Source organism: Electrona antarctica (assembly GCF_951216825.1).
Source record: "Electrona antarctica genome assembly, chromosome: 2".
NCBI lineage: Eukaryota > Metazoa > Chordata > Actinopteri > Myctophiformes > Myctophidae > Electrona > Electrona antarctica.
Window position 1 is genome coordinate 50,210,758 of NC_136807.1, and position 26,879 is coordinate 50,237,636.

The 26,879-nt window shown below is 43.9% G+C and overlaps 1 protein-coding gene across 1 annotated transcript; it reads right to left on the reverse strand.

Annotated features, from left to right (window-relative positions):
* Positions 1 to 265: 265 nt before the first annotated feature.
* LOC306939592 (protein kinase C and casein kinase substrate in neurons protein 1-like) lies at positions 266 to 26,414 on the reverse strand. The gene is made up of 8 exons (XM_079524203.1): positions 26,278 to 26,414; positions 22,456 to 22,691; positions 22,165 to 22,320; positions 17,372 to 17,547; positions 9,085 to 9,205; positions 7,386 to 7,501; positions 4,515 to 4,750; positions 266 to 977 (listed from the first exon to the last, which is right to left on the reverse strand). The coding sequence occupies exons 1-8, from the start codon at positions 26,369 to 26,371 to the stop codon at positions 868 to 870; spliced, it is 1,245 nt and encodes a 414-aa protein (XP_079380329.1). The 5' UTR covers positions 26,372 to 26,414; the 3' UTR covers positions 266 to 867.
* Between the last annotated feature and the right edge of the window lie 465 nt (positions 26,415 to 26,879).

Below are 26,879 nucleotides of genomic sequence, written 5' to 3' on the forward strand. Positions count from 1 at the left end.
CCGACTAATCCGGTTAATCGTGCGGTCAAATCGAACAATACCGCAACTCCAGTTCCCACCAGTAAGGCTTTACCTCTCACCTGTTTGTACAGTGAGTGTGACGCTGGGTGCAGATGCGTGAATAAACGGCGGGTTAATAAGTAACCTGATTTATTCGGACCCTTTTTGAAAGCTTGTGCAGGAAACATCGATGCGTCCTTCGTCATCATCGCGAGATAGTAAATGCCTGTTATAAAATAAAAGTGATGCATTGTTTTTCATTTCGGTTCATGATGCCGATATTGCCTTTCTAAAGGCCGATATTGCCGTTTACAGATTATGTCGATTAAACCGCCCGTCCGCGGACGTGTCGTGAGCTTGCACACCGGCTGTTTTAATTTGTTCGTTAACGAATTAAAACACCGTCTAAGAAGCACACCGCAGCTTAACCATCAGCAGAATTATGTAGCGAACGCTGCTAACGCCATTAGCATCATGGTTTCCCTGCATCAGCTTAATGTTACGCGGCCAATGTGTCTGTGTGTGTGTGTGTTTATATATATACCGGAATAACTGCATTTTATTCATCTTTAAAGTCCACCCACCCAATGCTGGATAAAATATATTATAGGGATATATTATTATTATTGTCTTTTTTAGTTTTTCTTCCTTTTACGTTGTTTACTAAGTTTTTAACTGCTTGGCGGCAACGGGGAGGCTGGCGAGGAGGGATGGGTGTGTCTTCTTCTTTTTTTTTTTTAAGTCTCTGGCTATGTGCGGTAGATAGGTAGGTAGGTGGGTAGGTAGGTAGGTAGGCAGGCTGCGATTGGAGGGGACAGTCCAGGCTGCCGTCCAATGGCACGTGTCCTGGCGTTTCCGACCGCGTGACTAAATGGGCTCGACGTAATTGGCCGGGTACAGTCCCTCTCGGCCCGTGTCCAGGCGACCTCGACACCATCCCTGGTCGTCTTCGTCCTCCGTCTTAATCAGTTCTTCACCTGAGGAGAAAAGAAAAACATGAATAAGTCTTTGTCAGTTCATCACCTGAGGTGGTATAATGGTGTAACCTCCTTTCTAATGAATGGTGTATACATAAGGTATTTGGGTTCATATATATCTTCTTCCCAAAAGGACTTTCAAACTAGGAAGGGTATGGCCTGGTCAGCCTGCAATGACATGCATAAGATCTGGTCATCCCAGCTTAGTAAGATGTTAAATGTAAAAATATTCAGGACGACCGTTGAGCCGATTCTACTCTATGGCTCCGAGACATAGACACTTTCAAAGAAATTAGAGAAACGGTTGGATGGCACTTACACCCGCCTTCTAATGAGAGCGCAAAATCTATCTTGGAAGAGCCACCCATCGTCTAATCTAATATACGGCAACCTTCCCCGTGTTTCTTCACTAGTCCAATCCAGAAGAACACAGTTTGCCGGGCCACTGCTACAGAGCTGACAATGAGGTTGTATCTTCCCTTCTTCTCTGGAGTCCTGGCCTCGAAGTAGACCAGAGGTAGAAAACTGTCGTTCTCTGATGTCATCGCTATAGGGACACATGCATCAGTAAGCAGGAACTGGGGATGGCAATGAAGGACCGGAAAGTGTGGCGTGGCTTTGCGAAGTCCATGATCTCGACCGTGGTCGAAAAATGATGATGATGAATTAATGGTGTAACGTAGGTAGAACATCTGTGTGTAACCTCCTTCCTAACAGGGAGAACATATTATTCTGCGATGTGTAACCGCAATACCCTGCCCCATTTTTACAGTGTCAATGTGATCCAACCATGTCAAGCGCTCATCAACTGTTACCACCTTTGTTTTATTAACTTGCTGTACCGGCCATTTACTTAACCCTCAGTCACACGGAGAAATCGCAAAATCACGTGATCGCAAAATCATTGTCCTTGTTCACTTCCTTGTTCCATATGCGTGTTCTCGCCTCTCTGGATTTCAGTGCAGTACAAGCTCACAAGGCTTGTGAGATCCGCTTTTTCCCCCAAATCAAATCCAGCGGATCTCTGCTTTCTGACCGCACAAAAGCTGTGGTGCCATTTAGCTGAGAGCAAGAACAACAGAAGGCTTGTCATTATCCATTTATCAGCCATGGCTTCTATTCGGTCAGGAAAACGAATGCATGATGTTGTGGACGTAAAGGTCGGTGTGTGTAAATGTGTAAATGTCAGTGATGGTCAGATTGCTTCCTTACAAAACAGGAAAAGGTCAGTCATGGTCACAGTGATGGTCAGAGTCCTTCCTTCCAACAGGAAAAGGCTGTAATTGCTTTTCAGTGAGGTCTGTTATCGATCAAACCTCTGCTCTCTACTGCCCCTGTGTGTCTACCCTGCAGTAACAGCTGCTACCTTTGATGGGGCAGGCACGCACGCACGCACGCACGCACACAATTAAAATCCATAAGACTACTTCAACCGGTTTAACCACTGTCACAACAGTCACAATACGACAAGTTGTGAGCTTGTAGATCAGCTTTTTTGAAACATTTTACTTATAGCATGCACACAATAGTTAACATATAGAGGGTTTGCGCAGGCATAAAGTGAGATGCAAATCGAGTGGCGAAGTGAGTTTAACGTCGTTTACCGTTTTCTGTTTGGATGTATGGGCTGTTTATTAGTACCCTGCATAACTTCCAGATATGATGATGATGATGATGATGATGATGTCACTCGCATACCCTTTACAATCAGATAGGAATTTTCTGTTTGGATGTATGGGCTGGGTTTTTTTAGGGCCCTAGCCCCTCCTATATACAGGTTCAGGTTTATGTAAAAAGAAAATACAAAAAAAGTTTGTTTTCTTTTTTAATATTATTTGTACGTTCAAAAACTGTGTACATTGGTGAGCATTCTATCTGATCTACAGAGGCCTACAAAAAATATATGGTCGACTAGTTGAATAGTCGACTAGTTGCCCCCCGCCGGCGGGGGCGATCGCTACAACAGCACTCAATACATCTAATCAGACCTAATCAATCTGCAATTGCAATGTTGATTCTGGGGATTGTCCCCCTGGACCCCGCTGGGGCTTAACAGGTTAATTAACAGCCCTATAATCTCTACACTGAACTGTACAGATCTCTGTAAACTGGTGGTCAATATCCCGTCAGTGTGTTGTTTGTTTGTTTGTTTGTTTGGTTGGTTGGTCACCCCAGGCAAGCCCCCATATATGGTGCCCAGGTCTTGTGACATCACGTTACATCATCAGGGAGATCCCTGATGTCATAGTAAATGCGACCTGCTGTCGCAGTTATGCCCATATGGAGATCCCTGATGTCATCAATATTGGCCAGCAACTCTACACCATCTGCACATCAAACCCTTAGATCTCCATATATGGATATATGTCAGAACCTTTTCTGACATTCCATATGTTGATCCTTCCCCATCCATCCATCCTCTTCGATGTCTCCCTTTTGACCCGTGTGAAGTGAGGGGCGCTAATATTTTAAAGTCTAACTCATGTTGATTAGGTGATGTAATGGTGATGTCAAACAAACGGTGCAAACACAAACATTAAATGCCATTAACAATAAAGAGACAATATGACGTAATGAGGCACATTATGACGTAAATTGTCCCTTCATTGTCAATGGTGTTTACAAAATAAACATTGAACTAAAGACAAGCGTTAAACCTGTGTATAGGAGGGGCTAGCGCCACTCAAAAAATAGGGTCTCATTGACTTCCATTGTAACGGGGAAACAGCTCTCAAAGTCACTCTTTTAGCACATAAACGAACGCAACAAAAGCTGATTCTGACAGTTAATCACATCAGGAAAACTCATGCGGTTTTATTTTTAAGATAGATTCCTAAAGTGTACTATTTTGGTTGGAGATATACTGAAGCAGTACTGCGGTGTTCCCAACTGTCTGTGTAATCCACGTAACTCGAGAACCGTTCGCTCCACAGACTTCAAATTTGACACACGCGTTCCACACCCCCGCAGGCTGGGTGGGTGCAGTGCCCGGTGTCAAGTCGGTCGGACCCACGGTTATCCAGAACCGCCCCCAAAAAGGCCTCTGCCCGGGGCTCTGGACCGGGCCCCTGCCCAGCGTCCATATATGGAGCTGGCCTGTTCTGACCGCACAACACTCCATATTTGGGCATGCCTGGCACAGACCTCCACAAGATGGCCTGTTCTGACATCCCAACACTCCATATTTGGGCATGGCTGACACAGAACTCCATATATATGAATAAAGGGACACAGAGAGACACATACGGAAATCTGACGTCGGGCATAAAAGGGACACAGACGTCATGCATTTCCAACTCGCATCATTCCAAGTAGACCAGTCAGTGCCCAACGGACACCGCTGTGGAGGCTCCACGGGCACGTCTCTAGTTGATTTAATCTGCTGTTCCAATTCTAAGCAAGTTTACAGTCCGTTGAAAAATGCATTTTAAATGAGGTGTGTAACTGGTCTGGACAGTGGTAGAAAGTCGTGCGGTCGGTGTGTGTAACTGGTATAGTCAGTGGTCGAAAGTCGTGCGGTCGGTGTGTGTAACTGGCCTGCTTTGAAGGTCAGCTCGTCCTGCTCCTGTCCGTCGTAGTCGTAGAGCGCTCGGACGCGGACCCCTGCCGCGGCCGCGGGCGGCGGCGGTCCGGCCCCCCCTCCGGCGCTGGTGGCGTCCTCCTCGAAGGAGTTCCCGTTGCCGCCGTTCTCGTTGCCGCTGTAGCCCGCCGGCTGCTCGTCATCCGACCACTCCGTGGTGGAGTATGCCTGGTTCTTCTCATAGCTGCTCACACTGAAATATTAACAATACAATGAATTAATATTATTATTAATAACATGTACGCCTGGTTCTTCTCATAGCTGCTCACACTGAAATATTGACAATAATTATAAATATATTTTGGTGTTAGCATTATGTTATGCTTTAGCTATTGAAAAATAGCAGATCTACAAGCTCATAGCGCGCCACCGAGTGGCGTGCTGCGAGCTTGTAGGTCTGCTATTTTTGAAAAATCGAAGAACTACTGACATAGAAACATAGCTTTTTCAGAAAACTGTCAGTATGTAGAAGACATTTTTAGAATCTGATCTCAGGTCAAAATGGGTTAAATATTATCCTATAGTTTACTGAGACAGTACACAGTCTCTCTGCATTCTATGATCCTATAGTTTACTGAGTCACTACACACTGTACACAGTCTCTCTGCATTCTATGATCCTATAGTTTACTGAGACACTACACTGTCACTCTGCATTCTATGATCCTATAGTTTACTGAGACACTACACTGTCTCTCTGCATTCTATGATCCTATAGTTTACTGAGACACTACACTGTCTCTCTGCATTCTATGATCCTATAGTTTACTGAGACACTACACTGTCTCTCTGCATTCTATGATCCTATAGTTTACTGAGACACTACACTGTCTCTCTGCATTCTATGTGATCCTATAGTTTACTGAGACACTACACTGTCTCTCTGCATTCTATGATCCTATAGTTTACTGAGACACTACACTGTCTCTCTGCATTCTATGATCCTATAGTTTACTAGTTTACTGAGACACTACACTGTCTCTCTGCATTCTATGATCCTATAGTTTACTGAGACACTACACTGTCTCTGCATTCTATGATCCTATAGTTTACTGAGACACTACACTGTCTCTCTGCATTCTATGTGATCCTATAGTTTACTGAGACACTACACTGTCTCTCTGCATTCTATGATCCTATAGTTTACTGAGACACTACACTGTCTCTCTGCATTCTATGTGATCCTATAGTTTACTGAGACACTACACTGTCTCTCTGCATTCTATGATCCTATAGTTTACTGAGACACTACACTGTCTCTCTGCATTCTATGATCATATAGTTTACTGAGACACTACACTGTCTCTCTGCATTCTATGATCCTATAGTTTACTGAGACACTACACTGTCTCTCTGCATTCTATGATCCTATAGTTTACTGAGACACTACACTGTCTCTCTGCATTCTATGATCCTATAGTTTACTGAGACACTACACTGTCTCTCTGCATTCTATGATCCTATAGTTTACTGAGACACTACACTGTCTCTCTGCATTCTATGTGATCCTATAGTTTACTGAGACACTACACTGTTTTTCTGCATTCTATGATCCTATAGTTTACTAGTTCACTGAGACACTACACACTGTCTCTCTGCATTCTATGATCCTATAGTTTACTGAGACACTACACTGTTTTTCTGCATTCTATGATCCTATAGTTTACTAGTTCACTGAGACACTACACACTGTCTCTCTGCATTCTATGATCCTATAGTTTACTGAGACACTACACACTGTCTCTCTGCTTTCTATGATCCTATAGTTTACTAGTTTACTGAGACACTACACTGTCTCTCTGCATTCTATGATCCTATAGTTTACTAGTTTACTGAGACACTACACTGTCTCTCTGCATTCTATGATCCTATAGTTTACTGAGACACTACACTGTCTCTGCATTCTATGATCCTATAGTTTACTGAGACACTACACTGTCTCTCTGCATTCTATGATCCTATAGTTTACTGAGACACTACACTGTATCTCTGCATTCTATGTGATCCTATAGTTTACTGAGACACTACACTGTCTCTCTGCATTCTATGATCCTATAGTTTACTAGTTTACTGAGACACTACACTGTATCTCTGCATTCTATGTGATCCTATAGTTTACTGAGACACTACACTGTCTCTCTGCATTCTATGATCCTATAGTTTACTGAGACACTACACTGTCTCTATGCATTCTATGATCCTATAGTTTACTGAGACACTACACTGTATCTCTGCATTCTATGTGATCCTATAGTTTACTGAGACACTACACTGTTTTTCTGCATTCTATGATCCTATAGTTTACTAGTTCACTGAGACACTACACACTGTCTCTCTGCATTCTATGATCCTATAGTTTACTGAGACACTACACTGTCTCTCTGCATTCTATGATCCTATAGTTTACTGAGACACTACACTGTATCTCTGCATTCTATGATCCTATAGTTTACTGAGACACTACACTGTATCTCTGCATTCTATGTGATCCTATAGTTTACTGAGACACTACACTGTCTCTCTGCATTCTATGATCCTATAGTTTACTGAGACACTACACTGTCTCTCTGCATTCTATGATCCTATAGTTTACTAGTTTACTGAGACACTACACACTGTCTCTCTGCATTCTATGATCCTATAGTTTACTAGTTTACTGAGACACTACACACTGTCTCTCTGCATTCTATGTGTGAGTACTTTCTCCTTTTGTACTTTAAGCACATTTTGATGCAAATACTTTTGTACTTGGTAGGCTACTTTCTGAATTCCTGACTTGTACTTAGTAACAGAGTATTTATTTTTGTTTTTGGCTTTTACAACACTTACCTGCTGCGGTCACCGGGTGGCGCCACGTGGTCAGTGCTAGGAGTGGGCGGGGCTCCATCTGGCTTCTTGATGGCAATCTTCTTGATTGGAGCGCTGGCCGCGTCTGGGTTGTACTCCTGAAACAGGCACGTGCCGAGAGTGTTAGAAATCCCGTAAGAGGGCACTTTTGGACAAAAATAGCGAAAAGAGAGCTTGTAGATCAGCCATTTTCGGGGCGCAACCCAGCTCTCTTTATACCGGAGATGCAGTGAGCGGCATGGATTTCGAAACAAATTTGTTCAACACAAAATTCTGCGTTCCAAGTTCAGGATGACTTCGGAAAAAAAGCAATTCTCCTGAATGCTGCCCTCTGGTATACGGCACGGAAAGGAAAGGAGTGGCGTTTTGCATTTCTTTCACCATGTAGTAAATGCTGCGTTCGTGGTCTGGTGAGGGCAGTCTCTCAGTTGTTTTACAGAAGGGTAAAAGGGCAGGGGCAGAAGCCCCCTTTGATGTCTATGGCCCGACTCACACGTGCACAACAGATTGATGTACGGTATGCTTGTTGTATGAGACTTATTGACTGATGCAAGCTCACAATGCATTTCCAATGGGAGTCACATGGTTTGACACAACATGTGTGTTGTATGAGGGGGAGGGGGGCAGTCGAAACACAGCCGAAAGCCATACAACACAAATGTTGTGTCAAACCATGCAGTGACTTCCATTGGAAATGCATTGGGGCAAGATGTAAACAAACCCTTTCATACATCTAGCATGCATCAATGTTGCATGCTAGATGCGAAGGTGTGAGTCAGGCCTATGTGTGCACGTCCCTGTCCTGAAAGACAGTGGTGGGAAGTTACTTACATGTACTGAAGTACCACACGCTTAAAGGAGAATTCCATGCTAGAAGGCTTTCTTACCTTTATTTGTAGTTGTTACGTCCCCACCAAAGAGGACCAGGTGTTATTTTGTGCAAAAGCGCATTATTGGCTATTTCCCCTAATATAAGCCCTCAATGAATTGAATTGAATTGCATTGAATTGAATGGGGCATTGGGGTGTTGTGCTAATTCACTTTTTTCCATCTCTCTCTTCATAATGTAAATAGTATCCCAAGCGGCACACTTTACTACTTATTTCGATGGAAATAAGCAAATTAGTACAAAATCCCCCAACCCCCATTGAGGGCTTATATTTGGGGAAATAACACCTGGACCTCTTTGGTGGGGACGTAACAACTACAAATAAAGGTAAGAAAGTACAATTTTGGGGTACGTTTTACTTTACCAGAGTACTTCCAATGTTCTGTACTATTACTTCTTTACTCCACTAACATCTCAGAGGCAGATATTGTACTTTTGCGCAGTCCACTGCACTTATTTGAAAACTTTAGTTACTTTGTAGGTTTTGGTTATTATTGCAAAACACAACCACTTCAGCTCTCTGAATACATTTAGGCCATTTGAAAATCACCCTGACAAGCACTTGGAATGTAGGAGTTTAGGCATTACATTGAGTTTGACTCGGTTCCACACATACATTTTGTGAAAAAATAGCCGATCTTACTTAGTTGTAGATCGTCTATTTTCAATATTTTTGCCGCTGTGTTACAATTTTGCCAATGTTTGACCAGATTTTATAGTTCATATGCATCCCAGGTCCAAGGTTATTATTATTTTTATTATTATTATTATTATTATTATTATTGTTATTACCTCGAAGGCGGGCCAGTTCATATGCATCTCAGGTCCGTGGTTGTTGCTGAACCACTTCAGGTCTTCCTGTGTGTTGGCAGCCAGAATGGTACGTTCCAGGTCTCTGTACACTGTGCCATAGCTGAGGACACACACGAACATGCAGGCAGGCAGGCAGGCACGCACACACACGCACGCACACACGCACGCACACACGCACGCACGCACGCACACACACACACACACACACACACACACACACACACACACGCACACACACGCACACACACACATGCGTCAGATTTGAGGAGAAATAAATCTGATTTGCCTGCAGTGTGGGTACAGAAAACACTGCGAGAGCAGGCAAGCGTGTCAGCTATACTTACGTAACAAGAACTAGATATTTTCAGATGGGGGTTCGCGGCCAAATACAGATAATACTGGGGGTCCTTGACATGAAAAAGGGTTGAGCACCACTGACAGACATAGAAACATAGGTATTTCAGAGAACTTGTTGGGATTTAGAAGCCACTTTCTTTTTAATCTGCCTCAGGTCTACCATTTAGACCTGAGGACGATTCTACAAAATGTCTTCTAAATCCTGACAGTTTTCTGAAAAACCCATGTTTCTGTGTCAGTCGTTCTCAAACATTTTCACGTCAAGGACCCCCAAAATACATGTACTTGGCTGCCGACCCCCATCTGAAAATAAGTTGTTTCAGGGACCGCTCCAGAAACAAATATTTGTGTTAAAAATCTTCACTCTGAAAGAATATATATTCAATGATTTACGCCACATTTTCACAATTTTTCAAAAATAGCAGACCTATAAGCTCGTAGCGCGACACTCGGTGCCGCGATATGAGCTTGTAGATCTGCAAAGTTTAAAATAATGGTTAAAACACCAAAAGGGGTTCGGTTCCCGCCCAGAATGGGTTAAAAAGGCAAATTAAACCCTGTAGGCCACTGTTTCCCAAACACGGGCTCGGGGACCAATTTGTGGGTCACAGAGTCATTCTGCACAATGTTACATTTAAGTACATTTTGAAGCCAATAGCCTACTTTTGTACTTTTACTCAAGTAAAATAATGTTGAATTTCCGGACTACTTTCTACATGGCAGTAATAGTATTGATATTTTTTAATTTTTTTATCCCACGATTTTGTAACCCATTTTTTCACCCAGTGTAAATTATCTAATGTAATCCTGGGCGCTATACACTTCCTCTGCCAACCTGGGGGGGCAGCGGACTGACCTCATGCTTCCTTCTATGCATGAGGAGTCCAAGCTGCTTCTTTTCACCTGACAGGGGAGAGTTTCCCCGGTTGGACGTAGCGTGTGGAAGGAACACGTTATTCCAAACAGTTCCTTTCACCTCTATCAGGCGCCCCGGCTGGCCAAGGGGGAGGTAGTTTAGAGACCAGGATATAGTATTGATACTTGTACTTAAGTAAAACATTTCAGTACTTTTTCCATCTCTCCCGGGTCACGGGCCAACACACGTTTGGGAAGCACTGCTCTAGGCCGATCGTTTTTAGAGGCCAGGTTAAAATCTACTGAGAGTCGAGTTGAGAAAAAGGAAGCATACAGAATTAGAATGCGATCATTAGAATAATTATATGCACAACACGGCAGGCATGTGTCATGAAAGTGTGCGCTCATAATAGCAGAGAGTGATTTAGTCCCCTCGTTTTTAAAATGTAATCAATTAAGCACATTATCTATTGTAAAACTCAGGACTCCGCACTCTCCTATCCAACATCAGGGTCTAGACAGCTTTATAGCAGGCGATGATCGATCGACGACCACACAGCGTTACACAGTCACTCACGACAGATACCCATTCAAAGCATTATCTCTCAGGGCGCTACAAATATATCTACGCATCCTGTAAGTTCACTTAAGAAATAAGACTAGTGTTGACTAATCATTACAAGTATAGCTCTTATTTTGAAGAGGAAGAGGAAGTCTGTTTCGGTTGTATATAGCCTACTTCCATGACAGTTTTTTCAGATCATGATGCCGGGAGGGAGGGAGGGACTGACAAGACTGTAAACATTGATTACAAGTGATGGTGGTGGTGGATTAAACACGTGCTTTTAGCCAAAGTTTATATTACCATACTTGGAACTGTTGGCCCGACTTGGCCGCTGTGCCATATAACATTCATTATATGGGGGGGATGTCAGGTTCGGCGGGGCCCGATCGTGCGGTCACCCCCCCGGCCCAGTACCAAGTTGTTCAGCCAGTGCTCTACTAAAGCAATAAGCCACAAGAGGTCTCAGGTTACCATGGATTTTACCATGGGTGAGTGGCGTGGTGAGACACGAGCGCAGCGAGAGTGTGTGAGTTAACTAACTCCACATTCTCCTATCTAACATCATGAGGGTCTAGAGCTCTACAGTGTTGTTAACTACCTCCACACTCTCCTATCTGAAATGTGTTTGTTTAATACAAATCCACTGTAGACATGTTATGAGCTACTCCGTCAAGAAATCCCTTGCCAGGTGATGAGTGCTGGAGTTTGGAAGTGCTCGTTGACTGTCAATCAACAGCCCATGTGTACCACCTGTTTAGAATTTGCACATAATGCAGGAGGCAGCAGGAGGTTGCTTTGCTGATAATACGACGATAATTCAAGCTTTTCGTACAGCAGCAATGTTGGTGAGTTTGACTTTGACTTTTCTGTTTGGATGAATGGGCTGTCTATGGGAAGTTGCACCTATAGGTAGCACCTTGCTGGCAAGATGGCAGCCGTGTGCATATCATCAATTGGGGTGCTCAATTCATCAAAACCTCTGCCCCTTCCTAGCTGTGTGTCCTTGGCCAACTCCCACAGTGTCAGCCAGGTTCCTGACACAGTGCCCTGCCAGTCTCATCCTTTTTCCCTCTCTCCAGCCTTGGCTGTGAGTGACCTTGTGTCTGATGCAGCGTGTCAGCTGTGAACTGACTGAAGTGCCGTCTGGTCTCAAGGCCACACAATCTCTTGCGAATATCAAGTTCACGCAATAGTACGATTTCTACCTCACATTCATGAGACTTCAGAGGTTTATGGGCATAGGAACTATATCGCTGTGACGCCCCTGGGTTCCGGGGGAATTGTTTTTGGGAGCACACCAGGCTTAAGGCCGGGCTGTCACGATTACACATTGAAGTTAATTGTCACACAAATAATTGCAACGATTACTTGTCTTTTGGGCATTGGAAATTGGAACATTTGATATGAATAGAAATTAGATTTCTGTTTTGCCTTTTAGGCATCGTAATGGAAAAGAGCACAGGGCAGATATGACAAATAACTGAAATATACCAAGAAATGACTACCATTTTTATTTAAAAAAAATTAGGGGCGATAGCCCCTCCTATGCACAGCTTTGTGTGATGATAAGAGCGCCCCTCACTTCACACGGGTGTGATTTTTACTTTAAAAAAGGTAAAAAATAGATTAGACATTATGACTAAATAAATGCAATTAACTCAAATGATTGCGGTTAGACGGTTACGTAATAATTGTAACAAGCCTAACCAGGCTATATCAAAGCCAGCTGGTCCCAGAATAGCAGTGATGTCAGCAGGTACACCTGTGAGTCATTCTGGCCTGAGTCCAACTAATTAGAGCTGTGATCAGGGTGTGATGACACCATCACACACACACACACACACACACACACACACACACACACACACACACACACACACACACACACACACACACACACACACACACACACACACACACACACACACACGTGCACACACATGACATGGATGCGCACACATACACGCGCGCGCACATGGACATGCACACACACACACACACGGACACATGCATGGACACGCACGGACACGCACACACACACACACACACACACACAGACACGCGCGCACACACATGACATGGATGCGCACACATACACGCGCGCGCACATGGACATGCACACACACACGGACACATGCATGGACACGCACGGACACGCGCGCGCACACGGACACACACACACACACACACACACACACACACACACACACACACACACACACACACACACATTGTGACATGTGCGTGTTCCAACTCGGTAGTCGGTAGAATGTGCACCTGGCTCGCTGATAACAAACTATCATTATACCTGGGGAAGAAAAAACAAATCCATTCTCTTTGGATCCCAAAGAAAACTCAGCACGGCCGACAGATTCACAGTAAAAGATGATGTGACGATCACAAGAAAAGAGGAATATAGCCTGTGTACCTGGGTCGCATTTGGCTTTCCAGTGAAAACATGGCATCTAGAGTAATCAAAAAAGTCAACCAAAGAACAAGATTTTTGTACAGGATCTCCTCACTGATCAGTGACTGAGAATGCATTGAAGACTCTTGCAGGAGCACTCATCGAATGTCCCTCTGACTATGCATCTCATGGTGAGCTGCCATGAGCACACTTCCCAGACATTGCTCCTGCTTTGACATGTTGGTTGTCTTGTTAGGCCTGACCTCGAAATTAAAAAAAGATCTTCTAAATCCTCCAGTTTTCTGAAATAAATATTTTCACAATTTTTCAAAAATAGCAGACCTACAAGCTCGTAGCGCGCCACTCGGTGGCGCGCTATGAGCTTGTAGATCTGCTATTTTTCAATAGCTAAAGCATAACATAATGCTAACACGAAAAGGGGTTCCCGCCCAAAAGGGGTTAAGGCCTGTTCATAGTCCAGTTTTCGGTGAGAGAGAGAGAGGTGACCGCCGAAACCTATACAACACGCCGCGGTGGTCACCGCTCAAGACAACACATCTCTCGGTTTTTACTAACCACCGTTTCGATGGTCACCTCACTGAAAACTGGACTATGAATGAATAGGCCTTGTATTTCATTGCTTTTTTTCTTTTTACATTAGCTTTTATGGAGCGCCGAAGTCCTGACGTCACTCGCTCATCCCCTGGTTCTGCCTGGTTCACGGAAGTAATTTCTCTATGGAGAATAACATGGGGTCATCTTAACATTGTTTCGTATAAGCATTATGGTCCAAAAATAAACAAGCTGTCTCGGCGTTATTGTCAGGGAGGTGTCTCTGTGTCGTTTGCGACAGTCAGTCACTCATATATGATACAGTCTGCTTCTAGCGAAAATTTAACTAATTCAGCAGCAGTATTTTCTCTCAGTCAGTTGATTCTTCATATCCATATGAGTGAAACGGCCGGGGTGACATTGTTTATTTTTCAAACACAGTTCTTATATGAGGCGATCTAAAATCCCCCTATGGGGATTACAATGCAAATAAAATGTAGGCTACATGAACCCGTGGATTTGCTCCCTCTACCGATATTGACGTCAGACTTCGGTGCTCTATTGCACGCGTTATTAGACTTTCCTGTTCTTCCTTTGAGCTTCTTGGGTAGTGGGTACTGTGTTTATGAATGTTATATGTCTGTCGTACTGTTACTGCCAGAGCTGTGTTACTTATTTTGCCTCTTCTCTTGGCGAGTTCACACTCGTAAAAGACGCTTTAGTCTCATGTGGTTTTTACTGGTTAAATAAAATTAAATTAAATGGTACCACAGCACCTCAAAGGCCTTTAAAAAAAACAAGGCCGTCCATCTAGCCCCTCATTCAACCCCTGCACATTTTATTACAGTAAAATGGCCCAGGGTAGACGACAGAGTACAGCAACTTGCAATGGTCCTGGTCTACAAGGTACACTACACCTCATTGATACACATGTACCTGTCTAACTACTTCACAAACGTCAATCAAGTCCACAATCACAACACCAGAGGGAGGGAGCTCCACAAAATCACGTTCAACCCAGATTTGTAGTGGGGTCTTCTTTCACTTTTGCCCTGCCGTTTGGTCACTGAACTAAATATTGGTCCCGGCCACCACAAGCCACACAATATTCCAAAGATTGTCATACTAAAATGGATATATTTCAGAGAGAACAAAATCAGGAGAAAATCTACTTTATTATCAACCTTTTTCTGTCCCAGCTCCCAACTCTCGCGGGATCATCTAGCACCAGTAACCGTTTTCGAGAGTTGCCGTCTGATGCCGTCCCATTTAGGAGACCATAATTTGTAGGATTTGTGTACCATGTCGCCTCTAGTGGCTCCAACCGGGATGGACTATCTTCCTAAATCAACAATCTTTGGTTTGACCCCACTTGGCAGCCATTTCGCTTGTAGTTTATTTGTAATTATTTCCAGTGAGTCAGCAGTGCCCAGCGCAAATAAACGTGAACTGCACACGAGAGAAGCTGCCCGTCACCTGCCTTGTTGACATACAGCATGTTAAGCCATTAATGTTACCGTGTTAACTTGGTTAAGAAGCACATTGCTGCTGTTTACGGCGCGTTAAAACATCTTACCTTTTAAAAGTGCGCCACAAAAGTCTGTTCTGCAGCTCTAATGCGCTGCTAGAGTTTACCGCTAACTTCTGGGAACGGATTATCTCCATCATCCAGAAATTGCTGTGAACAAAATTGTTCCATTGGAGTGAAGGGATGTTTTCACAACTCTGTCTCTACACCACTCCGGTCATAACTATACCGAGTACAGAAGTCCTGACGTCACTTGCTCATCCCCTGGTTCACGGAAGGTTTTCTCTATGGAGAATAACATGGGGTCACCTTCAAATCGTCTCATAAGAATTGTGGTCCAAAATTACACAAACTGTCTCGGCGATATTGTGGGAGAGGTGGCTCTGTATCGTTTACGACAGTCACTCATATTTGATACAGTCTGTAGAACTAAAAGACAAGTAATGTTTTGTTTGGCAGCACGTTGGTACTGTACGTGTCACGCTCCGAAATAGAAGATCTTGTAGATCAGCTATTTTCGGCGCGCAGCTTAGCATAAATCGGGCATTACGAATACGACGCCATCAGGACCGCCAAAATATATTGTAATCTAAAAAGAAAAAAAAACTGAATCGACTGTAATAATCTTTGGGCATAATAGTCAACTGAAACTAGACTAAAACTAGAATATTTCGGATGACTAAAAAGTGACTATAAACTAAATGGTATTTTATTCGAAAGACTATGACTAAAAACTAAATCAAAATGTTGCTGTCAAACTTGAAGCCAGAAGCCTGTTCAGTGTGGCCGACTAGCAGTTAATGAACCACACTTATATTTCTATATGTGTATTTCTATTTTATTGCAGCAGTGACCTTTCCTCAGAAAGTCAGAATGTGACTGCAGCAAAAAAAGTCCTTCAGAAGTAGCAGCTAGTGTGTACATCACGCCCCAGACTCTTCTCCCTTCTGGCTCACTCCCAAAACATGGAATGAACTCCCCATTGCAGTCAGAACTGCAGACTTCCGTCGTAGTCTGAAACCCCACTCCGCCTTAGCCCGCAGCAGTTGCCGTAGCACTTGCCCTAGCCTCGACGACCTTACAGGCATATATGCAACGGCTAAAATACTGTAGAGCTGTTCTACTGTTTGACGGATCATGTTAGGTTCTTAGCTTACGTATGATTCCTGATGACTATTTCGATGTATTACCATGTGTTGTTCTTGCTCACTGTAAATCACTAGTCTGGATTATGAGCGTCTGCTAAATGCCTACATTCGTAAATCTGATTTTTTAGCCGTAGTACTGTCACTTTCCCCTTGTGTTCACACAGAACAAAACAAAATAAATGCAATAAATAAGTTGTACCACGTCATTTCCCCCTGCAGTTATCAGCCCCTGGAGAAACCCCCATAAACATCCCTGTTTACCAAAGCAAGGGGTGAATGCATCATAATACTTAATAAACCCTTTTAAAGACAAAAAGGACATATCAGACATACATATACATGCATATCAAAGCTCTGCATAATTGCATTGATACTGATGATGTCCACAAAAACAAAATGGCCGCCACTTCAGCCAAACCCAACATGTCTGTCTGTCTGTCTGTCTGTCTGTCTGTCTGTCTGTCTGTCTGTCTGTCTGTCTGTCTGCCTGTCTGCCTGTCTGCCTGTCTGTCTGGACCTAGCCTGGGCAGCATTCCTTTTCGGTTTTATCGCTACGTCATGTTGTAGTCATTGTTTTGTAGTCATCAGGCAGGAACCATCAATCTGGAACTTCCTTTTCCCTCAAACCGATTTTTCTCAATAAAAGCCACAGGTTACGAGAGCTTTTATTGTTATTCTTCCGGTTTGAGGCAAAGGAAGTTCCACATGATGGTTCCTGCCTGATGACTACAAAACAATGACTACAACATATCACCCGCTCCAGACCGGTTCACACGGCAATTTTGTAACACAGACCAGGCTTTCCTCCGAGGTGGAAAGCCCATGGTGACACGAGGTTAGTCTGGACCACTGACCTTTGGTTTTCGGTGAGGTTGAGGTGTCGCTTGATGTCCAACAGCGCCTCCTTCAGGAAGGTGAGCCTCTTGACCTCGTGCTGCTGGCACTGGTCGAACACCTGTTCCATACTCTCCATGTACTGAGGAGTACATTTACTCAGCTCCTCCAGAGACTTCTCATACTTCTCCTTAGCCTGAAACACAATATATATTACATAATGTTATAGTATACTCTTCTCATCGGTGGTGTAAAGTATTATTACTCAAGTACTGTAGCCTACCTAATACTTTAACCACCAGCATTAATTAATCCCTCGATAGCGTACTGCCAAGGTTTTATCGCGCGTAACACTTACTTTGAAGAGCCAAATATCCGTAACCAAATATTACAATGACAAACTGCTGTGTGTGTGATGTTGCCCGGATGTTGTTGTGTCGGTCGGTGGTTGAAAAAGGTGACCGCGAGTGTCAGCCTGCCTGCTACAGCCCGTTGAAAACCCTTGTATTCACCAGAAACGGCCCCTCAATGTCGTTTCTGAGATACAGAGCTGTGAATGGTGGGCTTAGACTGGAAGTGGATGCGCGTGCATGTTCAAAATGGCCGCATCATATGCGGGTAGCAACATCAGCTAGCATTACGATCGTATCAAAAAATGGATTAAAGAATACAAGCGTTCAAACCCGAGAATCTCGGGTTTGGCGGGCTAGTTTATTAATTTACACCTTCATGTTCCTCGTTTCCGGCGGGCAGACGGTTAAGTAACATTTTGAGGTACTACTTATTTATTCACAGTTAAAATGTTTTTTACAAAGTAGTTTTCTTCACAGAAAATCAACTGTTTTATGGTCATGGTTCACCAGGATCCGTGATGGCTTGATTTATTCTAGGCTTAGAATAATTGATATCAAAAGTTTTTTCGGAAATCTCTATGGGAAGAAAAATGAATGGGGTCTGGATTGGTGGAACCAGAAAATGGCCACCACTGCTACTGTATATGCCCTATTGTTTGTGTTCAAGAGTGTGTGTGTGTGTGTGTGTGTGTGTGTGTGTGTGTGTGTGTGTGTGTGTGCGTGCACACGCGTGTGTGTGCACGTGCATGTGTGTGTACATACAGTGTATAAATCCATTAGTCTGTGCTGCTCTCTGGCCTAATCTCCTGTGCTCATTACCAAGCGCCCATGAATAGAGGAGCAGAGATAGTTCGTTACCAAGCGTCCATGAATAGAGGAGCAGAGATAGTTCGTTACCAAGCGTCCATGAATAGAGGAGCAGAGATCTCATCGCTGCATGGAGCACTGATACCACACCACTGTACCTTCACACACACACACAGACTAAATAACATACAGTATAGGCTCATTTTCCTAAATGGTGCATTTATATAGCGCCTTTATCAAAGGCGCTTTAAATAGATCCAAGGCGCTTTAAATAGTGACGTACCACACCTGTGGCTAGTTATAATTTCAATAAACATGGTTATGACATGGCGTTGTAGACACTACATGTAAGTGCAGGTTCTGCCGTAGTAGAAAGGGCCGCGGCGGCAAGCAGGTTTATGTATCGAGCACTGGTCCATTTCCGGTTGCCGTAGCCGACTGCCGTAGCCGTCGTTGCTTAAAGTCTCAATTAACTCTGGGATCGAACTGCCTGGGAACCTTGCGGTTCCCATCCGGCTGCTCTACCCCCCCCCCCCCCCCACCACCACCCCCCGCCATATGGGGTCTATTATGCAGAATTGCCCCTGCCGTCCAGTTTCGCCCAGCAGCCCTCATAGCATAGAGCGGAGTCAATGTGTTAATATGTCAGCAGATTCAGTTAATTTGGTTTCATATTGTAATCTTGTCCGAAGCAAAGTCATCGTGTCATCAAACCATTTTATACAACATTTATTCACAGTTAAAAAGTTTTAAAAAAACTGGAGGTTATGCAATAACCGTGGCTATTTAAGCAACATTTGCGAGTGATTACGCATTAGGAGAGCATCTCTGATGCTAACGAAGGAAATCTTTCACAAGCGAATTGTGAAGCGCCATATCGATTAACATAACTGGAGGTTATGTAATAACCGTGGTTATGTAAACAGATATTAGCGAACAATGCGCTTGTGAAAGATGTCCTGATGCGTAATCAGGAGCAATATGTTCCTTAAAATAACCTTGGAGGATATAGATTTCACATCCACCCAAAATGTTTCATACATATTTAATATATATGAAACACTACCCCCTCCCCCTCCCCCCACCTTATTGATTATTGACAAGAGGACATCTGTGTTATGTGTATGATTTAATATTAGATATTAGTTTGTAAACAACACTATATAATACAGTTTCAGTTGGTTATGTTTTTACTTTTTTATTTAAGTGGTGCTGTATTCTTCTTTGGTTAGGAACTAAGCTTGTTTTGTTAAAAAGTTAAATGTCTAGTCTATGTGATCGTAATCATAGTGTTCAGTAATGGTGTTAAATTGCTCTATATTGTTCATTAACAGGGCTAAATAGCTCTATATTGTGACAGTACTCATTGCTATAGAATGTTTGTTCAGTAACAGTGCTAAATAGCTCTATATTGTGACAGTAACCATTGCAATAGATTGTTTGTTCAGTAACAGTGCTAAATAGCGCTATATTGTGACAGTAACCATTGCTATAGAGTGTTTGTTCAGGAACAGGGGTCTCTCTGTCTCTCCAGCTCTATTAAGCAGAAAATAAAATTGCAGGTGGGCTACCAGCGTTACCCAATCAGAAGAGAGTAGCAGCTTCAATTTGATGGTGTCCCAGTTCCAATTTTGTCTGCTCATTTCTTATTAATTCTTAATAACTTTCAATTTCATTCCCGCATGAGTTATCTCTCCCTATTGGACACAAGTGGTATCCTGACCTGAATATGTGTTACCGTGTGTGTCATGTGTGCACTCGTCCACTTTTAAGTAAAGTAAAAAGTACTTTAGTTGTATACCTACACCGTGCGAATAACATATCCTACAGGACCAGTTCCACCCAGCATACCATCTTTTCCTTTTCTGCCCTCTGGTAGGATGGAGATACCGATCTATCCTCTCTGGTAGGAGATACCGATCTATCCTCTGGTAGGAGATACCTAGCCTGGCTAATAAGCCAGACTAATATCACACAACACTGTCGCGGTATATTAGTCTGGGCTGGCTCCACTTGGATTTCATTTCCCGGGGGGCGGGTTCAAACATTTTCTCTTCGACGCAATTGGTCAGAGCTACTGTCAGTCAAAGGTCTCAAGCATTGAACGTCACTGTACCAAAGCCCGCCCATATTGCATACCGTGTCCCGATTGGCCCGACCTGTTCTCGGTTGTAGGAAAGAGGCGTGCTACTGAGCCTCGCCAGACCCTAATCCGCTGGCAGGCAAAAAAATGTTTGCCAACGGCTGATTCGGTCTGGTTTATTAACCAGGCTAGGAGATACCAAATCTATCCAGTCTAGAACCAGAAGACTGACGTCTACCAACAGGCTGTCAGGTTGCTGAATGAACAACCTGCCTCACGCTCCCCCCATCCCCGACCCTCCTCTATAGTATTGTAACGTTTAGCACCCCGAACCCCGGCCTCCCACTCAGTATAGACCAGGCAAGCAACAAGCCACACCAAGAGAGCTATAGCTCCCTTGGAGGAGCAAGTCACGGCCGGGTCTTTTGCAGGGTCGTTACACTACCCACTCCTTTCTGAAGTGCTTCTCGCTTCACTCCTCGAGTCCCTCACGTCCCTCGAGTCCCTCACGTCCTCGAGTCCCTCACGTCCCTCCCATGAGTCCCTCACTTCCCACCCTCACGTCCCTCCCACGAGTCCCTCGAGTCCCTCACATCCCTCGAGTCCCTCACGTCCTCGAGTCCCTCACGTCCATCCCACGAGTCCCTCGAGTCCCTCACATCCCTCGAGTCCCTCACGTCCTCGAGTCCCTCACGTCCATCCCACGAGTCCCTCGAGTCCCTCACATCCCTCGAGTCCCTCACGTCCTCGAGTCCCTCACGTCCCTCCCACGAGTCCCTCGAGTCCCTCACGTCCCTCACGGTCCCTCCCACGAGTCCCTCGAGTCCCTCACGGTCCCTCCCACGAGTCCCTCACGTCCCTCACGTCCTCGAGTCCCTCACGTCCCTCCCACGAGTCCCTCGAGTCCCTCACGTCCCTCACATCCCTCGAGTCCCTCACGTCCCTCGACCACTTCTGACACCAATGTAACGTTTAGCACCCTGAGCTGGAGTCGAACCCCGATCTCCAACTCAGTCAGTAGACAAGGCAAGCAACAAGCCACGCCAAGAGAGCTATAGCTCCCTTGGAGGAGCAAGTTACGGCCGGGTCTTTTGCAGGGTCGTTTTACACTATTATAAGTGCACTGTACTGGACTTGGACTTTGCATTGCTGAACTCTTATTATAATTACACCACACTATTACATTGCACTAGCACTATTGCACTTTGGGTATCATTTATTACAGTATGTTTATTTTGTATGCCAGTGCAAGCAAATAAAGAGCCATATCTTCATACATTTTGGGCGGGAACCCCTTTTGGTGTTTTAAGCATTATGTTATACTTAGCTATTGAAAAATAGCAGATCTACAAGCTCATAGCGCGGCACTCGGAACAACATATTTTCAGATGGGGCTCCGCGGCCAATTACATGTAATTTTGGGGGTCCTTGACATGAAAATGTTTGAGAACGACTGACATAGAAACATGGGGTTTTTCAGAAAACTGTCAGGATTTAGAAGACATTTTGTAGAATCGTCCTCAGGTCTAAATGGGCTTTAACTTAAGTAAAGTACAAGTAGTGTAGTTACCTTGCCGGTGTCATGTCTGCACTTGTCCACCTTCTCGTGGAGTTTCTTCTGCTGGTCGGGTGTGACCGAGGCCTCCGTCTTGCCGTTGGCCTCTCTGGTGGCCGCCAGCCTCTCCTCCTTACAGGCCAGGTGGTACACCTTCTTAGCTGCCTCCATCTGTGCACACGCACATGCACGCACGCACACCATTAATACACACGCAAGCCCACAGTACCACAGACAGAGGCTTTTGAAAGTAGACATTTTTCGTCTTTGGTTTTAGTCTAATGAAAACAACACTACTTGACTCACCTCCTTCAGTTTCTTGGCCCAGGGTTTCTGGGCCTTCTTGAAGCCCTCGTCGGCCTCCTTGGCCTCCTTGAAGCCTCCGATCATCTGCTTGTGGTACGCCTCCTTCTGCCAGTTCTTCACCTTCTCCACGTCCTCGTTCATCAGGCCGTTCTTCACCTCCTGGTGCAGCTCGCTCACCTTGTCCGCCTCCGTCATCACCGCTAGCCACGCCCGCTCCACCGAGCCGTACTGTGGACCTATGGGGACGCAAGAATGTCGCGATGTCATCATCGATGTTACCGCCGGGCCGGCAGCCGTTGTCATGTGATCATATGGTAGTTGTTTATCGTAATGCCTATAGGTTAATCTGACCCATCAAAGAGTCACTATACAGAGCAAAAACATTGATAAAAGACATTATATAAAATGAGGACATCATTGATTAAAGGTATATTCAGTGATTTCACTTATTTCAAATATCACTTATTTTTTCTGATTTTTTGGATAATCCTCCCTACTATAAAGTGTGCTGTCCCCAGTGAGCCCCTGGGGTAAAAAAAATCCTAGTTTCGGTTTGGGCTTTGGGTGGCAAAGCCTTCATCCAATCAGGATGAGAGGGGCCTTCCTCCAATCATGATCGAGTGGGGCGGGCCTTGGTGCACGTGCTGTTGGTCTGTTGTACTTCCCCCACTGTAGAGCATGTGCATGTGCACATCTTGTTACCGGGGCGGACTGGGGGCTTTTCCAAATCACCCAAATCACTGAATGCTCCTTTAACACAATTGCCAAACAACACAATCAGGGGTGCACATAACTTTGTTGCAAGTGCGGTCAAAATGAATGTTGCGCGACCGATCAAACAAAATGAAGCGATCTTGGACACTGTCAGCGGTACCAACATTTACTAGCTCTGGAGCAAGGTGGATTCCATCCTGGTCGTGGAACAACTTTACTCTTGCAGGGATCCTGGAGAAGGCCTGGGGAGTATATGCATAACCGGTCTGCATGTGTTTTGTGGATTTGGAGAACGCATATGACCGGGTCACCCGGGAGGTTCTGTGGGAGCGTCATTCCAAAGCCTACACGGGTTGTGCAAGGACGCGCTGTGATTGGCCAGTCGCTGTGATTGACAGCCTAAAACCTAACCCTAACCTAAGTAAAACTACACCTAAACCTAACCATAACCCTAACCTCAGTAAAACTACACCTAAACCTAACCATAACCTCTAACCTCAGTAAAAACCTCAGTAAAAACCAAGCCCCAAGGGGTTATGTGCACCCCCCCCCCCCCCCCCCCCCCCCCGCACTCTCAAGAGTTAAAGATATAAGGGTTAATTTGGTTACAGACTCCATGGGGTGGGAATGAAACAAAACATACGGACTAATACTAGTAACTGTGTTTATCTAATGACATGTAACAAGTGCAACCTACAATATGTGGGTGAAACTAGAAACACAATAGCAGATAGACTAAACCAGGGTTCCCCAATTAAGTTTTATTTTTTATTTTTTATTATTTATTCTTCCACGGGCCGCCAGGGGGCGCTCCGTGGGCCGCAAATGGCCCGCGGGCCGCCTATTGGGGAACCCTGGACTAAACCAACATAGATATAATATAAATAATGCAAAAGAAACAACATTATTAATTGTACAGCATTTCACGACACATGGAATTAGTGCCTTGGAAGTGTGTGTTTTAGAATCCAACCAAACCTGGACAGAGGGGGAACGCAAGTTGAACGAGAAACAATGGATAGTAAAATTAAACACCACAAGTCCTGAACAATACAAATAATTAAAATGGAAAAACGGGAGGAACCAAATCAACCTTTAAAAAGCCATTGAATCCTAACCTCCAAATTGCTCTTAATTACAGGAGAGCCATTTAGATTCAAAATCAGACCATGAATACTGATGGTCTGATTTTAACACTAATGGGTTTGACACCAATGGGTGTAGGTCATACATGGGCCACTGGCGGCCCGGGGGCCACATGCGGCCCCCACCTTCACTTAATGGACCTGTTTGAGGCTAGAGAAAGTAGGTATAATCTTAGGGGATTTGGCATCTTTAAAGGGACAAAGGCAAGAACAAACAAAAAAGGGAGCGAGATGTATAACTGTCAGAGGGGTGAATCTGTGGAACGGCCTGGACAATGTACTAAAAAAGTGCAGTTCAATCTATACATTTAAAAGAATGTATAAATCAAAAATAATAGATAAGTATAAAACTTTAACAATATAGTTTGCCACCTTTATATCATAACTTATTTAGTATATACTCATTATGATATAGTAATGCTAAAACTGTAGAATAACCTTTATTTACATTGTGAATTCTGAGTGATCAAATTTGTGTTCTCTTCTCTTTCTTCTTTTTTCTTTTTTTCTTGTATTTTGTTTGTTTGTATTTTCTTTTTTCCTCTGTTTGTTTGTTTTCCCCTGTTTGTTTTCTGCCCCCCCCCCCCCCCCCTTGTGTGTTAGATGTATTGTATATATTATTATTTCTGTTGGTGTAAATAGGATATGCAAAATAAGCCAATGGCTTCAGCCTATACCTTTTTGGTCTAAATACTAATGTATAATGAAATGTAATCAATGTATTCAATGTTCAATTCTTTGACCAAAATAAACTAAAACTGAACTGAAAAATGTGGCCCTCATGTTACCTCAGGTTACAATTCCAAACATGACCCTCTTTAACTTCAGTCTAAATGAGTAGTATTACAATGTTATTGTGTTTTTTTTATGTCCAATGTATTAAAGTTAACATAACTATAATTTGAAAGGGCATTTGAAATTAAAAATGTTACTTTTCAGCATTACAATTAAAAAAATTAAAAAACATATTCAGGATTTCAATTAAAATATAGCAATATATTGCTATAGTTGCCCACCCCTGGTGTAGGTAAACATGCTTAATCCCCTCAAAGGTAATCACGCTTTAAACATTTGACCTCCAGTAACCTCAGAGGTCACTAGATTAAGCCTGCGAATACATCTAAATATATGATTTAGAAACTTTTAGTAATTCTATAGTAAGACTAAAACATAATTGCCCAGACTCGTCTTCAACAAAGATGGCGAAAGCAAGCATTCTTTGTTCTGTAGGCCTACTCATACATACGATTGTAAATGGTACAAAACACTGAAGTCCTTAAACCAGAAACCTAACCTCAGTAAAACTATGACTGCCCCGTGGGCGTGTTTATTTATAAGCACAACCCGTGTTGGATTTGGAACGTCGCTCTGTGGGAGGGGCTGCGGGGGGTATGGCGTGAGGGGGAACTTGTTGAGGGCCATCCGATCTCTGTACACCCAAAGTGAGAGCTGTGTCCGTGTGCGGGGCAGTACGTCAGATTGGTATACGGCTCAGGGAGCTAAGGGTTGCTTCACTGCAACATCTCCAGGTGCTCCCCTGAGAACTGGCCCCAAGCATTATTTTTCTTTACACTCTCACAATTACAATTTACAATGTAGGCTTTTAGCAGACGCTCTTAATCCAGAGCGACTTACATTAAGCAAGAACAAAAAGTATGGTAATACATCACATACATAAAAAGTAGTTATCATGAACCATACGTAAGCTAAGAACGTAACAGTGGAATGCATACATGCATACATGTATACTTTATAGTTCTAAGTCTACATAAAAATGCTATCTAAGTCTACATAAAAATGTTTTTAACTCTCAAGAGTTAAAGATATAAGGGTTAATTTGGTTACCGACGCCATCATTTAGCATTGGGACCGCCTGGAACCCCCCTGAGGACCACAGGTTGAAAACCACCGAATCAATCAATCAATCAATCAATCAATCAATCAAACAAACAGACAGACAGACCTTTCTCGATGAGCTGCCTCCATCTCTTGGACCAGGCGGTGAGCTGGTCTCCGTAAGCCTTCTCTATCTTGGCTCTCTCCTGCAGGCATCCCATCAGGTCGTTGCAGAGCCGGTGGCCATCGTCCACCCTCTTCACCGCACGCTTGTAGTTCCCAACCTGCAGGGACACAGGAAACGCTACGCATTAACACAGGAAACGCTACGCATTAACACAGGAAGGACTATGTATTAACACAGGAAGCACTATGCATTAACACAGGAAGCACTATGCATTAACACAGGAAGCACTATGCATTAACACCACAATCGTCCACCCTCTTCACCGCACACTTGTAGTTCCCAACCTGAACGAACACAGGAAACGCTATACGCATTAAAAGAGGAAACGGTACGCATTAACACAGGAAGCACTATGTATTAACACAGGAAGGACTACGCATTAACACAGGAAGCACGGTCCTTATATTTTCGGAATCGCCACTAGATGGCGCAAAGCTCCACTTTGATATTCTAAATTAATATTAATGTAACACCTCAAACAAGCACATAAACATGCACACTCACGCGCGTGCCGTGCATGTGCATACATGCATGTGCATACA

Excerpts from the sequence above, each read along its gene's own strand:
- LOC306939592 (XM_079524203.1), bottom strand. The coding sequence starts at position 26,371 with ATGGGATGCCTGCAGGAGAGAGCCAAGATAGAGAAGGCTTACGGAGAC. Across the intron at positions 22,692-26,277 it reads GAGGCAGCTCATCGAGAAAG|GTCCACAGTACGGCTCGGTG; the intron begins GTCTGTCTGTCT and ends GCGTCCCCATAG. Across the intron at positions 978-4,514 it reads CGAGCTGACCTTCAAAGCAG|GTGAAGAACTGATTAAGACG; the intron begins GCCAGTTACACA and ends TTTTCTCCTCAG.